The 16,822-nt window shown below is 36.9% G+C and overlaps 2 protein-coding genes across 4 annotated transcripts in view; both read right to left on the bottom strand.

The window, feature by feature from the left end:
• lama3 (laminin, alpha 3) overlaps nucleotides 1-7,006 on the bottom strand; it is a 28,060-nt gene extending 21,054 nt beyond the window's left edge. The window contains exons 1-9 of one of the 2 annotated variants that reach the window (XM_022669628.2): nucleotides 6,431-7,006; nucleotides 5,684-5,797; nucleotides 3,735-3,853; nucleotides 2,885-2,965; nucleotides 2,161-2,258; nucleotides 2,009-2,053; nucleotides 1,523-1,674; nucleotides 1,322-1,432; nucleotides 729-840 (exon numbers count right to left, since the gene is read on the bottom strand). In XM_022669628.2, the coding sequence (XP_022525349.2) occupies nucleotides 729-840; nucleotides 1,322-1,432; nucleotides 1,523-1,674; nucleotides 2,009-2,053; nucleotides 2,161-2,258; nucleotides 2,885-2,965; nucleotides 3,735-3,853; nucleotides 5,684-5,797; nucleotides 6,431-6,601 (1,003 nt within the window). In that variant the 5' untranslated portion in view covers nucleotides 6,602-7,006. Of the gene's footprint in view, nucleotides 1-728; nucleotides 841-1,321; nucleotides 1,433-1,522; nucleotides 1,675-2,008; nucleotides 2,054-2,160; nucleotides 2,259-2,884; nucleotides 2,966-3,172; nucleotides 3,278-3,734; nucleotides 3,854-5,683; nucleotides 5,798-6,430 lie in introns of those variants that run through there. The other variant, XM_022669629.2, reaches the window with a different exon arrangement.
• A 2,619-nt stretch (nucleotides 7,007-9,625) lies between these two features.
• On the bottom strand, nucleotides 9,626-16,226 carry cts12 (cathepsin 12). 2 transcript variants are annotated; one of them, XM_015603311.3, is made up of 8 exons: nucleotides 16,031-16,226; nucleotides 12,448-12,605; nucleotides 12,116-12,238; nucleotides 11,865-12,029; nucleotides 11,388-11,609; nucleotides 11,119-11,287; nucleotides 9,973-10,078; nucleotides 9,626-9,767 (listed from the first exon to the last, which is right to left on the bottom strand). In XM_015603311.3, exons 1-8 carry the CDS (start codon nucleotides 16,035-16,037, stop codon nucleotides 9,668-9,670), a joined length of 1,050 nt encoding a protein of 349 aa, XP_015458797.1. In that variant the 5' UTR covers nucleotides 16,038-16,226; the 3' UTR covers nucleotides 9,626-9,667. The 2 variants fall into 2 exon arrangements, with proteins under 2 accessions (XP_015458797.1, XP_007240158.1); XM_007240096.4 differs by lacking the exon at nucleotides 16,031-16,226 and adding an exon at nucleotides 14,331-14,533.
• Nucleotides 16,227-16,822: the final 596 nt, after the last annotated feature.

Raw genomic sequence — 16,822 nt, 5'->3', positions numbered from 1 at the left:
AACTTTAGATTTCTAGTTTCACACAAACTAACTAACTAACTGCAAGCGCTAGCGGGACGTAAATGCCGCCCAGCAGCACTACACTAAAGAACCCTGTGAGTTCCAGTAAGCCAGGGTGCTTTTAGCTAGTGGTTTGTCCCATGTAGCTTGTTTTAACACAGTAAATGCGCGAACCACAGTCCGATATACTTGCCTCTGAGCGGCAAAAGAGCTAGCACTTGGTGCGGTTAATGCTAATGCTGCTTCAGCAGAGCTAGCCAGAGTTAGCAGAAGGCCACAGGCCGATTACACTCCTCTGAACGCTGAAAGAGCGCGGTTAGTGGCTGATGCTAATACTGCTCCAGCAGTGCTAGCTGGGGTTAGCAGCAGGCTATAGTCAGATAATACTTACCTCTGAATGGCGAAAGAGCTAGTGCTTAGTGCAGTTAGTGACTAATGCTAATACTGCTCCAGTCTCAGAGCTGTAAAAAACATTGACTCCTGTATAACGCTGCACTTCAACAGAGTGGCTTTACTGCTCCTTACAACCTGACTGATAGAATTCATACATAAGGTGCACTAGAATATAAGGCGCACTGACGATTTTTGGGAAAAATTCACAGATTTATGTGTGCCTTATAGTGCGAAAAATACGGTACACTGTAAAGATTTTCACTCTAAATGAACACAAAAATACTGGCAGCAAGGAATCACACATTTCAGTTAACAAAATGAAGACATTTTTTCACCTTGTATTCTTTTCAGAAGCTGCTCTGTATCAGTGAGAAGGTTTTGGCCTTTCAGCTGAGTTTTGTCTAAATTATTTAACAACTCCTCAGCAACTGATGAAGCCAAATCTGTCTGAATATAAACAAATGAAGCATTTCAAAATACTGCTATATAATAATGTGAGTATAAATTTACTTTGACTTATTTAGGCACATTATATATCTCAGTGGGAAACTCACGTTGTTTAGTGTCATATCTTTAAAACAAACTAAAAATACCATTTAAATTTCTTTTTTTTTACAATACTACACATCTTTTACTTTCTATGTTTTGGTTGCAAACAACTAGGTCAAATTTATGATACATTTTATGGATCAAAATTTCTCAGTGGTATCTAGGTAGATACAGGTAAATCAGAATTTCCCAATGGTTGCGACCTGACAGATTAACTGCACACAAAATTAGGAATGAACAGAGTAAAAAAAAATCAGCTTCATATTTATATGAATATTGAATATCAAAGCACACAGGAACAAGAACATCATACATTTTCATAATATTTTAATTATAAATATTTTAAATAAATGTTTGAAATAGTTTTTAAAAGAAATACCTTGCTGCTGAGTTCACTCAGGTCTTTTCTGACCCCGGCCACATCTGCCTCGAGTTCCTTCACCTTCGGTTCCAACAGTTTTACAGAAGCACTGTACTTCATCACTAACAACTAAAATAAAACACAGACAGTCTGCATAAGAGACAGAATATCAGACATGTAATAAAACATAGCATAATAATAACAGATATTTTTGGCCACCTTTGTAGATTTAATGGCATCTTCCAGTTTCTTCAGAGCAGCAAGAAATGCAGAGCTGCTCCCAAAGGGCTCAAGATCAACCTTCAGTTGGTGGAGTTCATAATCCATCATTTCTAGTTCTTCTAGTAATATCTGAATGCAGGTGTCACACTCTAGAAGAAGAGAATGTGCACACTGTTAAATTTGCAATATTTAAAATAATATAATAATATATTTTTGTATTAATATAAAAATATAATCTACAATATAGCTCTTTCAGACAGTCAATGACTGTATATAAAGATATATGCTTTGAATAGATTTTTTATTTTGGGTCTCTGTTCAAACGCCTTATGATTTAACATCATTTCTCTCCGCAGTTTTAGATTATATCATGAAGAATCTAACAAATCCCCTGAACAGCACACTGGCTGCTGCTGATGCAATCGCTCAAGACCTCATGTCCCAGATTGCTGATCTTAAAGATCTTGAGGAAGCTCTACAAACCTTGGCAGTCACCATCTGTACTGGGGTTGTTTGGATCTTCACACTCTGTGGAAACAAAGACAAGAGCCAGTCACAACACAGAAGCATCTGTTGGCACAAAAATGCCAACATCAGACAAAATACAGAAACTCTCAGGACTCAAGTGGACCTACCGCCTGTGAGGGGGTCGCATATATATCCATGATCACAGTGACAGAGCTGGCAACTCCCTCCAACCTGTACTGGATCACCGTAGTATCCAGCAGAGCACCTGTTTGAATATATGGAAGAAGTGCACACACAACATGTCTAGTCCCTGTTGAGAAGCACTGCCAAAAAAATGTGAACTCTCTGGAGCAAATAAACATAAACCTATTGAAACATTGCCTATGCTGAACATAATACAATTAATTAAGCAATAATACACGAAAGGGAGTGCTAATATAACGTGTAATATTGGCACTGCTGTGCTGCAGTTGTAGATCAGCACAGCAGTGCCAATATTACGTTATAGCACGAACTTCAAATGTATTAACGATTATACCACAGTTCCATTATCGCTGTTCATTGAAGATTTTGAGTTAATGAGGATGAGAAAATACGATCTGTTTGGTTATTTAAACTCAGTGAGTTATAATAGTTCCAATGCTTCTCTGTTTGTAGCCGTGCGGTTTGGTTTGTAAGTGCTGCATCATTGCTAGGTTACCTGTATGTGGCAGGGTAATACATGGAGAGCTTGGGTTATAATGCATTACCGGCTGATAATGTTGCGTATAGATTGCCTCGCAACCAATCAAATTGCAGGGTCGGAACAAACTGTGGTATAATGATGTAGTTTGTATTCTACCTGTAGGTGTTGTTTAAGTGGAGCATAAGTTACAAGCAGCAGAGACACACCTTTCACAGCGAGTTCCTGAATAACCTGGCTTGCACAGGCACTCAAGCTGGTCCCCGACCTGCAGGCAACCAAGTGCAAAACTGTAGAAAGAAAAATGTTGATCTTAATATGATGCTTGTCCAAAAATATTTATGTATGTCCTGACCTAATGAATATATATATATATATATATATATATATATATATATATATATATATATATATATATATATATATATATATATACAGTTATAACAGCTGCACTGAACATATAGGAACAATGTAGTCATCATGTAGTCATTATATACCTCTGCATACTTTAATATCCTCCTTTCATCCTGTTCTTCAATGGCCAGGACCACCAGAGATGGTAGTGTGTTAGTGTGTGTTGGGCTGCTTGAGTTTTTAAACATCTAAGAAACAGTGATGGACAGCAGGATCAGAAATATCAAGTCAATAGTGTCCTGTGGGCGGTCTGAGCAATCTGACACCACTGATGGGAATGACCAAGACAAACTTCAGAGCTTCTGTATCTGACTTTACAACTACAGTGTAGAGCAGCTACTATAGGTTGGAGTGGATAATGTTTAAAAACACCAGCAGCACTGCTGCGTCTGATCCACTATGCTCTGTGGCGGTCCTGTGGGTTCCTGGGCATTAAAGAACAGGGTGAAATAAAGGATAATAAAGTATGTGGAGATACAGAAGAACTAAAGTCTGGTTTAATTGAAGTAACAGTGCTTGCATATGGTTTAAGATGGACAGTAAGCTTAGAAACAAGGTGGCCATAATATTGTGACTTGACTGCATATATCTTTAGAATTAGGTTCATGTGAATGTGTGAGTGCTGGTCAGGAGACATTACCACACCTACGATACGGGTCCGGGAAGGGACATGGACACACTTGGCAGGTCCGGAGAACCGCACTACCATAGTAACCCTCTGCACACCGCTCACATTGGTCACCTGCTGTGTTCAGCTGGCAGTTCTAGAGGAACATGAGAACAGCAAATGAGAATGGCTTTTGTTTAATAATAAACCTGAGAGTTACAGTTAGTCTCCTAACTCTTTCTTCGAAACCTAAAGTTCAAGTGCAAGCTTGTAATCTCTGCTCTCCAATCAACTCCCACAGAGCTAAATACTCGGCTCTCATCTTATAAAAAAGATTTGATCTTGGCTCCTTGAACCTAAATAGAACTAGTGAGCATTAAAACCATGTTTTAAATAGTTTTATTGATGTTATATTCTTAAACATCATAAGTTTAAATAATACTCTGCAAATATGCCCTTCTGTGGTCCAACAAAAGCCTGATGAAGATAATGTGCTTTTTGAGATTTCACCAGATGTTTGATGCCTGTCTAGATCTTGATAAGACTTTCTTGCATTCTTGACAATGTGTTATGTAAACATTTTTTTAAACTATTGTAATTTTAAACTAAAACCGCAACCTATTCATAACTAATATGTTTTACGTGAACACACTTACATACACCTATATGCCATAACATTATAAAAACATAACATATTCCTAATTTTGTGTAGGCTCCCCTCTTGCTGTCATAACAACTTTGACAGGTTGAGCCAAGGCCTCCTCAAAACCTCAAAAAGTGTTCTGTTGTTTTATGGCACCTAAACTAGTAAAAGCAGCAGATTCTTTAAAGCTATCATTCTGCTAAAATCCATTTTTTTCTTGTTTGTGAAATACTATAGGTCTCTCTGAGTTGCATATGCATGCTGCATATGAAACTGTTTCTCAGCCTCTCTTGTCTGCAGTAGCTAGTAAATGGAAATCCTCAGAAATACGAGTACAACCAGTGACTTCATAACCTCACCCACCTCAGCACAGGACCACCCACAGGCTACAGGATTAGGAGCTATATCTAAGGAGGAGCTAACAGCTCTGATTATTCTGTTTACAGCTTCTGTTTACAGAGCTAGTTACCATTAGCTATCAGTTACTTACCAAGTAACTGTCGGTTTAAATCATATCTCCAATTGAGACTGCGTTTTACCATGAAGGCAGGTAGGCATTCTCTGTTGCAGTGCTGTTAGCCAATTAGAGGCGATATATTTGCATGTTTGAATATTCATGAGCAAGAGTCCAATACCTGTCTTCCTTCACAGACTTCTAATTCAGTGATCTAAAGCAGGGCTAAATAAAAAACTTTTTTCTTTTTTTTAAATGGCTCGCACAGCGTTCATTCATACTAGAGACTAGGGGTGGGCGATATGGCCCTAAAATAATATCACGATATTTCATGGTATTATCGCGATAACGATACTCTTGGCAATATGACAAAAAAATTAAGATTACAAGAATTTTTGCAGATTTGTAACAGAACTCCAAATATCTCCATATATCCAGGATTAAATGATACTGGACAGATATAATCTGTCTCTAGTAGATATTTAATAGGAAATGAGAAATATGTGCATTTTCCTTTTGCTTAAAACAGCTAAAAAGTAGAACCCTGATGTGATAATTAGGGGTGAGTGTTATGGCACGATATTTCAGGGTATAATATCGTTCATGATGTTGCCGATATTATCGCGTACGATACGATATGGCACACCCCTACTAGAGACCACAACTGCACATTTTAAAATATATTTAAATAGGATGGAATGAGACCTTTAAATGCTGTAAGGCCTTTTTTGGAGTTTTTTGTAAGGACTGACCACTGCACGTCAGGAACACCCCACACCCAAGTTCTGATTCAGTTGTCTAGCCATCACTTTCAGATTGGTTAAAATGTCAAAATGTCTCAGATTACACTGGATGGAGATGTAGCTGGATAGCAAAATGAAGGTACTTACATGGCACTTTCCTGAAATAGGGTCACACTCATGGGACAAGCCATTGCAGTTACAGGGCACACACCGACCTCTGTAGGCTCCCCATCTCTCACGGTACTGTCCAGGACCACAGGGCTGTAACAGTTACAGTATACAAGTTAGCTATTGAAGGTTAATCAGTTTCATTTGATGGCCTGAATTACAGTTTTAATGCAATAGCTGCTTATAGGTTAAAGGGAGCTGCTTGTTATTTTTAGAAAAACAAACAAAATTACATGTTTATTTTTATATTGGTTCCATGTGATATATTGGTTTAATGTGCATGCACAGTTTTGAATCAATAGAAAATAAATGTAAAAAAAAAAAAAAAAAAAGTTTGCACATTTTGCACTGTGCAGGAATTCAGCACTCTGCAGCTGTAATCATTCACCTCTGATTATGCCTAAAATTATGGCTTTGACATGACAACTATGGCAACTTCAATTCAATCATGTTTTTGTTTATGGATCAGTATTGAAACCTTCATTTTTTATGTCTTAAATGCTATTTGCACAATATGACCTACTTAATTTTGGATAATTTTAAATATAAAGTATGGGCCTACAGGCTCTGCAAAAAATCCAGGCACAGACCTGGGTGACCAGTTGTTCTTGACCTGGATTTTTGTAGCACGGTTATGCTAATAACCCAATGTCAAGGGTGTAATAACCCAACCCAAGGGTCAAGCCAATGTTTAAATATTACGGCCATGAATGGCAACTCACTCACCTTTGTAATTGCCCCAGCAGAGTGGTCACAGTACTTTCTAGAAGATTGTCGCAACCGATGCTCACCACTTGACTGCATGAACTGAACATAACCATATGGAGTTTTCTGGTCCGCGTTACAAAGCCACGGTCCAGTCAGACAGCAGAGCAGAAGTCCCCACACACAGCTCATTCTGCATGTGTTAACTGTTAGGTCTCTCCAGGACAAGGTCAAGGTTAAAGCAAAAACTCTCGCTCATCCACTTTAGAATAAGAAAGGAGCTTTTTTTCAGTTTTCTCCTCTTCTGTGTACAATATCCTCATGTGCCAGCCTGATGTCTTCACATATCTAGCTCAGATGCCAAAGTAGTTTAAAAAAAAGTGAACAAAAATGTCCCTCCTATCCTCCTTTCGTGGTTCAAAGATCGCTTCTTATCTTTCTGCTGTAGACCTGGAGGTGATAGCAGTGTAGCAGTGCAGAGATTGAATTCCTCTCATGCTAATAAAGGCACTGCATGAGCTCAGGAATATTTCTTGGACCAATATTTGACTTACTTCCCCATTTACAGCTCCACCTTACTGCACCCACACTACTGATAACACATTTACGAGGAGGAGGAGTTGGCCTTTATAACTTCTTTGTAATGTACTGCATTTTTGTTTACTGCTGTAAAAACACTACTCTTAAATATAATCACATCTCGACAACAGGACTGCCATATATATATATATACGTGGTATATATAGAGTTCAAAGAAAACAATGACTGAGAGAGTATCCCAATACGTTTATCTAATATGGAGATCAACAATATCCCTATTATTTATATTACTGCACATTTTTATCTTCTACTGTTTTTTAAACAATCAAAACTTATTATAAAATTGTTTTCTGAAAAAAAGTTTTTCTTTTTTCTTTTAAAAAAGCGTTAGCTTTAAAAGTTATTAAATATTTTCAGTTGAACTACTTACCATTAACAAGGTTTACTGATAAACTGTTGAAAACTAAGTAAATATAAAATTTCCGGTCTTTTAAGCTTCAATTGTTCATGTTTGAGATAAAACATTCGTAAAATATGTTAAAGTGTGGCTAATAACCAACCATTATTAGCTGTAAGGCTAGCTAGCTAATGCTAAATACTGTAATGCTATATAACAAAAGATAAAGATGTAGCTAACAAACATGAATATCACATGCTAAATTTTAAGTTGGTAAACACCATAAGCTGTTTAGTTACCGCATTTTTCGCACTTTCAGCAAAGAGCGAGCACTTAGTGTGGTTAATGCTTATGCTGCAATGCTAGCTGGAGTTAGCAGCAGGCTACAGACTGAAAATACCTCCTTCTGAATGGCAAAAGAGCTAGCGCTCTTAGCAGCTAATGCTAATGCTGCTCCAGTCTCGGTGCTGGACGACTAAACTGAAACTCCTGTTTAATGCTGTACTTCAGCAGAGTAGCCTTTATGCTCCTTACAACCTGACTGGAAAAAAATCATACATAAGGCGCACCCGATCAAAAAATTGTCCCTTTTTTTGGATAAAGACTTTGGCAATCTCTTTTACAGTAAAGCTCATAATACTGAATGATGCACTATTGCAGTAGGTTATACTTACAATAGAGTATAACTGTCTACTGCAAAAAAATAATGCTGAATAAAACCTTAAAATCTATTTAAAATAAATGTATTAAACATTTGCAGGAACACTCTGTTAAAGGCAGAACAGAGAAAAGGTGGAATTGAAGTGTCACGACATTTAAACTGATGTAAAATGATGGCTTAACTTAAATGTTGTGTTTTCTACTGAAATCAAGTTAATGAGTAAAACCAGCTGAACTGCTAAAATATGTTGACAGAGGTTTACTTCACTCTTCACAGTATGACCACTGCATTGTAGTGAATTAGTGTCATAAAAAGTAAGGTTTCTTCTTTCTTCTGTGCAACACATAGCATTGTCACTGGTGCAAATTGTTCCCACTTTCCCTCAACATGCTGAAATAAGTCATAACACTGCTGCATGTAGCCTTGTGGCTTTTACAGGTGCTGTGTTAGAACTTGTTCGAGGTTACTGAGTGTGAAACGTGCAGTAAGAGTGTTTACATTGTGCCAGCGAGGAATGAGTTTACTCTGGGGGTGTGGTGGAGAGTGCATTAGATAAGCTTTACTTCTTGCAGTGTATCCGTGAGTTATGGTACAATTGGACCTGTCCACTTCAATTAAAAGCAAAGTCTAACTTTAATTGATAGAAACAGTAAAAATGGTGTCAGATTATTTACGCTACACCTACTGTATGTACTTAAATATAAAATGTTATCAAAGTTGAAAAGCTCCCTATGCTGGTTACTTAGTGCTTAATGTGTTTAAATTGTGTTTTTTTGCTCTAACATTGAGTGCAGTGGTGAGACATCCAGGAGATGGAATTATTTAGTAAATAAAAACATGTTAAACAAACCAGGATATGTTTTATCTTTTAGATTATTCAAAGTGGCACCTCTTGCTTAGATAAAATCTTTGCACATCTTGGCTGGATCTCAGTGAGCTTTTTGAGGTACCTGTAAGTCACCTGTAATAGCTTTCAGTTAACAGCTGTGCTGAAATTGTCAAATGTTTTTTCTTGAATTTCTTTCCATCCTAATGTGTTTGAGAGCATTTGCTGTGTTTTGAAGAGATAGAGTTGGTATACAGGAAATACTGTAAGTAATGTTCTAATCCATTTTATGGCAAGATCTACTCAACTAAGTAAAAAAAAAAAATACTTTAAGGAATAAAGGTCAGTCAATCTGGGAAATTGCAAAGAAGTTTGAAAGTATCCTCAAGTGCAGCTGCAAAAACCATCAAAAACATTATGATGCATGAAGCATTCTGGGCAAAAGAGGTATAAAGTTCCCAGCACTGAACTGTGGAGCAGTGACACTGTGTTTTCTAAAATGAGAGTGCTACATCCAATATTTTATGTGGACAACCTCTCCTCACTAAGTATCTGATTGCAATCAAATCTGCACAGCAGAGCTCCAACATCTTGTATAAATCCTTCCATAGACAGTAGATACAGTTATTCCAACCAAAAAAACGAATATTTTTTCCTTTTTAAAACCCACGATTTAATGGGAAACAATGAATGAGCAAGTGTCCTAATGCTTTTCTCAATTTAGCAAACATACAGCTTTGTGAGAATATGATCAGGGCATGGATCTCTGATGCAAAGAATCTCAGACACAAGTTAAAACACAAACAACACTCTTTAATGAGATATACAAAACCCTTATAGGATGGGGTAAAGAGCATAGCTGGCGATGCCACAGGTGTTGCTGCCATTTCGAATCATGCGCATGTAACCTCCTTCACCCCAGCCGGTGCCCCAGCTGTGGACAGAAGGAACAGAAGGTCAAAACACATTGTGCACTCTACTGAGGAATCCTAGATTAGAGGCATCTGCCTATGCCAATAAACTCACTCCATGTCCTTCATGAGCTGAAGACTGAAGTGGTTTAGAGTGGAATAAACAGATGTTCAGATGTACCTGGTGTAAATTAATGGACATACTGTATAAGTATAAGAAGATCTCACCTGTTTTTGATGATCCAGTAATCCCTGCCGCCTTCAGAGCCATGGCCAACCAGAAGCACAGCATGGCTGAGGTTGTTTGGATTGCAGTTAGGCTCTTCATAGATCCCTGCCAGAACATTTACAATTAGTGAAAAATCAACATACTTTCCTTTGTGCTCTTCGGTCATGACATGATGTCATTCCAACCAAACCACTGATTCACTTATATGGTAATAAGCTGTCTTGTCCCATGACTTCTGCCATGTTCTCTGGAAGCTAAAGAAAACTGTATTCACCTGTGATATATGCATGAGGGGCCCCCGGAACTGAATGTGGATGTAATTTCTGCCAGTGCCACTGCCAGAATTCACATTGACAATTCTAGTCAGATGCGGCCTGTCATGATCAATACCACCCACTGCACAATGCTGTCCACTGTGGGTGGTAATGCAATTTATGATGCATTCCCACTTCACACATGACAATGTGGATTCAGGTATGTTAAATCCCCACACAACTTCACAAATTTAGAATTTACCATGAATCTGGCACTCACTATCAGGCCTTGTTCAAACTCCAATAATTAAAGTCACCTTGTCATGAGCACCCTGGCCAGTGTTCAGCCTCACTTACAGGATAACACCTCACAACATATACAGACACAAGAGTTTCCAAACCATCTTCTAAGGTAAAACTTGATCAATTTACATGCTTTGGCATGTCAGTATACACTGTCCCTTTTATACAAAGCTTTTGTATGTAATTATGTATTTTCTTACTTTTTGATACATAATGTAAATCTGGCAGGAGTCAGGATTTCAAGATTAATGGACCAATAGAAATGCACCAAAATTATTTAGAAATAAATAAAATCTACATTATATTGACTTCTATTATATATAAGGTTATATTTTTACTTCTCCTGTAAAGGTTATATATATATTTTTAACAATTATATTGTATCTTGTTGTATCTAAAAAATGTTACTGCAACATTCATTTTATTTTGCAGCATTTCTATTGGTCAATTCATCCTGTGTATTTTACACAATCAATTTCTATTGGACTGATCTTTAAAATATATTAAATGGTGAAATATGTGCTACACTCTAAAGGGTTATAACACATTATTTGTAAAACCTGCTTGTCAACAGCTCCTACTGCTTACCTGAGCTATAGAACATAAAGCTGGAGTGATCAGCATCTACTGCAACAGTGATTGGCCCAATAACTGCCAAGGCATCAGCCAATGCCTGTTCATCTCCTTTGGGAATGAATCTGTAGTCGCTGATTTGGGCTACGACTAGGCTGGGGTCATAGAAACATGGCTGTGTGTCCTAGTTAACATAAACACAGTACACTTATTATTTGTAGAAGTCTGCATTCATCTACAATCTTTTTATGATTAAGCCATTGCAGAAATTCATTTTCACTCACCGCTGAGGTGTAAGGGTAAGTGTTGGTGGCCTGAAGCCCGTTGCTGATTATGTAGTCATATGCGTTCGCCATCCAGGCGCCGCTGCAGCCGTGCGTTCCATAAGATCTGGAGCAGTCTACCAGATGCTGCTCACTAAGAGACACCAGCTGACCTGACTGCTTGTACATTTGTCCCTCGATGGCACCTGTAGTGCTGAAAGCCCAGCATGACCCACAGTAGCCCTAAGCAGAGAAAACAAATCAAATCACATTTACTGTCAGGTCTTATTAGACATATAGAGATACATTTGTGATGTGCAGACACGCAACTACAATCTTATCACTATTGTGGACAGTCATCTCAACAGATCTGATCTTAGAAATAATCTGATTTGTTTGCAGTCTCAATATGTAATGTCTATAATGTTCTGCACAGTTTCAAAACAATCAAGTCCAGTAGACTAACCAGGATCGATATCAAAAAGAGCTAAACCCCACCTGATCTTTGACCTCTGTGACGTATCCCAATGTCCTGTAGTCCACTTTGAGTGACCTCAATTTCTTAGCATGGAAGTGCAGCTTCTTTGCAGAGGCAATCTTCCCTGTCCGTTTCAACCTAGCATTGATGTTAGCTCCCTGTAACTGCTTATACTCCATTTTGTCCTATATGGAACATAGACAAAAGAAAAAAGATTAGTGCTGGATATCATGAAGGCTAAATATTATGATTATATGTTTAAAAGACTTACCAAATCACCATATTTGTTCATTGCCATGGTGAATTTTGAAAGGCCCCTACTGAATTTTCTGTTGTTATCCTCAATCACTCTTTTATTGTTCTCCCAGATGGCTTTTCTTTCCATGTCATCAGCCTTTGAACAATAAGATAATCATAATTTCACAATTTCATTCCACCTCATGTACCACATAAGATGCGAATGACAATAAAATCTCCTTGAATCCTTGAATAAAACATAAAATATTACATTGTGCAACCCTATGTTGTATGAATGATCTGTAATACAGTGTGCACTGCTGTGTCAGATGGGTAATTTGTGTGTCAGATGTTTATGATGGACACCTCTTCTTCATACGACACTCCGTTGGCTTTCTTCCACAGTGTCCACTCTGTGGGTGAATCTTCCTCAGACTCTGTGGCTGCTCTGAGTGGTGCACACAAAAACAGGCCAAGCAGCACCGTCCTGCTGAACAGCTCCACCCAGTGGACTCGGCGAGTGTCTATCAAACACAAGAACAATGTATTCAATTATAGACATAAAAAAAATAAATTTATTATTTTCACAAATAAACGACACAAATCATTTCAGATATTAAATAAAACTGCATTTAAATGTTGCGCTAATAGGATAATTATGTGAAGCAGGTGATGTTGGCAGATGACTGTAATCATGATTTGGGATACAAAAGCAGAATCCGTGAAAAGTTGTGGCTGTGTCCCAATTAAGTACTAAACACTAATACTAAATACTAATACTAATACTAATCATTTCAGATATTAAATAAAACTGCATTTAAATGTTGCGCTAATAGGATAATTATGTGAAGCAGGTGATGTTGGCAGATGACTGTAATCATGATTTGGGATACAAAAGCAGAATCCGTGAAAAGTTGTGGCTGTGTCCCAATTAAGTACTAAACACTAATACTAAATACTAATACTAATACTAATACTTATATACTATAAGGTATATACTATATCTAGTAATCTAAAAATTCAAATAGTGTGCAAAAATAATGGCTGCTGTACCTGATTGCAATTAACAGCTGCATTAATTTTTGCTTGCATTGAAAAAATAAATACTAGAGTCGGTGTTCTGCGAATTGTGCCACCTTGGTGAATATCTTGATGTTTCGATAGGCTAAAAGCATTATTGCAAAAACAAAAATAAATAACTAAAAAATAAATCAACCAGATGAATATATATATATATATATATATATATATATATATATATTTTTTTTTTTTTTTTTTTTTTTTTCTGTTATTAAATCGCCATTTACACCTTTGTAACACTTAAAATAATAACAAATAATAACAGTCAATTGTGAAACACACCCAAGAAAAACAGAATTATCATGAAAACAACATTAAAACATAAGTGGAAAACAGAAAATAGCACATATCGATGGGTAGCAGGACTAGACAGAACACCGGGTACGTGCTTCATTAAGGCGCTGCGCATGCGCTAACCTAAATTATTAAAATATTTTAAGTCAAGTGTAAGGAGGCTTGACTTCTTGATTTCCTGTGTTTTTATAATATATATATTTTTGCTTTTTGTTTTTTGTGTTTTTTTTTGTTTTTGTAATATAATAATAAATAAATATATATTTTAAAAAACAAAACAGATTAGAATATACTTTCATTACCATACTTTTACACTGAAACAGGGATTTAGGCTATCCAAAAATAGCACGTCTAATGGGAACATGAAATAATACTGAGCTTCTTTTTTTACCTTTAAATATACATCAGGGAAGCACGGTCTGAACTCGACAAAACACCTTTAGAAAATATATTGCGAACCGCTAGAGGAAGCCCGCGAGTTATAATAGGGAGAAATAAATAGGGGTGAAAGGATCTAACTGGCAAAAAAAAAAAAAATAGAGAACACCGACTTAGCCAGGTTATTCTTTATATTTTGGAAAGAACAGTAATGTATGTTGCTAAAAAAGCAAAGAAAACGTACCTATATGTGTTCATATTTCAGTGTGCTGGCAGGTTAGTGAGCAGATGCTAAAGTTACAGTCAGAGCACTGAGTTTAAAGGGCTTAAAGCTGGAGTTTAGAACATTAAAAAAATATGTCAGCGGTACTGAAAAATGTAATGTTGCTCTGTGTTGAGCAATTGAGTAGTTTTCAGTGTGACAATTATGAAACGTTAATAAACTAGATAAGATTTTGCTCAAACGCTCAATATGATCCCATTCAATTTGGACTCACTCTGGAGCGCCTTTAGGTGGTCCAACAAACCCAGACGATATTCTTAACTGGGTTTTCTCCGCTCTACAGGTTCTGTGGTAATATTGTTCCAGATGTAGTCAAGTTGTAGCTTCTCCTTTTGCCTTTTAAATTTCATTTTGGACCAGTTTTCCGTTGAGTTATGCTACCCATAGATACGTGCTTCCTAAAGGCACTGCGCATGCGCTGACCTACAGTTATTGATTATTTCTCGTTGTTTTTTTTTCTTTCTTTTCATGGACTCACTGTCATTACACAAAAGTGCAAATGAAATGTAATAATAATAATAATAATAATAATAATAATAATAATAATAATAATAATAATAATAAATACCAAAGTAGTTTGTAATGACCTCTCACTTTCACAACTATACAAACTGTACAATGATACAGTGATTTATGCTCTCCAAAGATTTACAAAGACTTCCAGTGAGAACATGTTCCAACATGGTGCTTTTTTAAAGTTAAATATACCACTAGGGTAGCAGAGTTTGACAAGATGGCATAACTCGACAGAACACAGTTTATAACAAATGCATGAGAAAATTAATGAAATGTTTAAAAACAGATTTACATATTTCTCCCTCTAAAGCTTATACTGAATCCATTGTGTATATAGATAATAATGTGCAAAAAATAGGACATCCCATAAACCCTTTAAAAAACATATTTAACCATCAGGTCATTTTATCCCTATTTTAACAATGTTGAGAAAGGAAAATCTGTATAGCAAAAAAGTAAAATAAAAAGAATACCAAAGATATTTTGTGAAGAAAAATTTAGATACCCTCACATTTATTACTACTTAAAAAACATAAAATAAAATGAGATGCCACACTTAATTAAACCTCAGACATTTAGTGTGTTTTGCTCCTAATTGCTGAAGCGAGTGGGTCACTATGACCAGATCTAAAGAGCTTGTAGATTATAGAAGCAGAGTCTGGGAAACTTTTTCAGAGATCTTAGAACAATCAGACATCAGCTGTTCCACTGCCTAGGACATAATTTACAACTAAAATAACTGCTGACCAGGTCAGGCTGTCCTATGACCTACAGTTAGATCTTTCTTGCCACAGAGAATGTCAAACTACATCATCTCCATTCAGAAGGACATTGATCAAGTCAAGGTTCATATGTCCTATATATACAGCTCTTGAAAAAAATAAGAGACCACTTAAAAATTATTAGTTTCTATGATTTTACTAACTTGAAAACCTTTGGAATATAATCAAGAGGAAGCTAGATGACCACAAGCCATCAAACCAAGCTGAACTGCTTGAATTTGTGCACCAGGAGTAGCACAAAGCTATCCAAAAGCAGTGTGTAAGACTGGTGGAGGAACACATGCCAAGCTGCATGAAAACTGTCATTAAAAACCAGAGTTATTCCACCAAATATTGATTTCTGAGCTCTTAAAACTTTATGAATATGAACTTGTTTTCTTTGCTGTCTGAAAGCGCTGCATCTTTTTTTTTATTTCAGCCATTTCTCCTTTTCTGCAAATAAATGCTCTAAATAACAATATTTTATATAATAAGGAATTTGGGAGAAATGTTGTCCATAGGTTACAGGATAAAACAACAATGTTCATTTTACTCAAACATACACCTATAAATAGCAAAATCAGAGACACTGATTTAGAAACTGAATCTGTATCAGATTATTAGATTAGTTACTCACCCGGCATGTTACTGCAAAGCTCTGTCTAGAGGTAGAATTGGGTAGTGAGGGTCCTGTGCACTGTCCGGAGGTCACTGTCACTACAGCCGGGTACGTTCCCTGTTTATATACTGTGTGATAGGTGTGTTTTCACTGTCCTGGCCAGCCATAAACAGAGTCAGGCCTTAAATAATACGCTTTGTGTCTCAATAACACCCAGTCCACTCTAATCAAGGCCTTACTTTACACACACACACACACATCACCGTCACACACTGTGACAGCACCAGGTGATTTTATTCAGCCCTGCAATAACTACTGCTCTGAGCGTCATCACACTGCACAGCTCAGTGTGTGTGGCTGACCGGTATCAGGTGAACAGTAGTGTGTATAAATTGTCCTTTCACCACTAAATCCCTGATTATAACAGCTCTAATGACACGGACTGATCCGACCTTTTCTAAATATCAGCTCCACTCCGGACACTGGTGCTTATGGGGATGTGCTGCACATGACAGCATCTGATGATCCACACAATGATATCATTTGTTATATCTCAGTCTGTCAGATAATGAGCATATTTCTCTTTGTGTGTTCAATTATTTGGGGCTTTGCGGTAGCGTGTTCATGTATTATTGGGCATTACAAATAGATTGAGGCCCTGATTCTGGTACATTATACTGTTTTTGTACTTTTAATCTTGTATGTGACAGTGGGGATTTGACCAAAAACATTGATCAAAAACATTAAATAAAGGTTATAACTTCCTTTGATTAGACCAAATAAGTATTTGATCCTCAAGCAAAATGTGAG

Source organism: Astyanax mexicanus, chromosome 16 (assembly GCF_023375975.1).
Source record: "Astyanax mexicanus isolate ESR-SI-001 chromosome 16, AstMex3_surface, whole genome shotgun sequence".
NCBI lineage: Eukaryota > Metazoa > Chordata > Actinopteri > Characiformes > Acestrorhamphidae > Astyanax > Astyanax mexicanus.
This window is presented reverse-complemented; position numbering and strand designations above follow the sequence as displayed.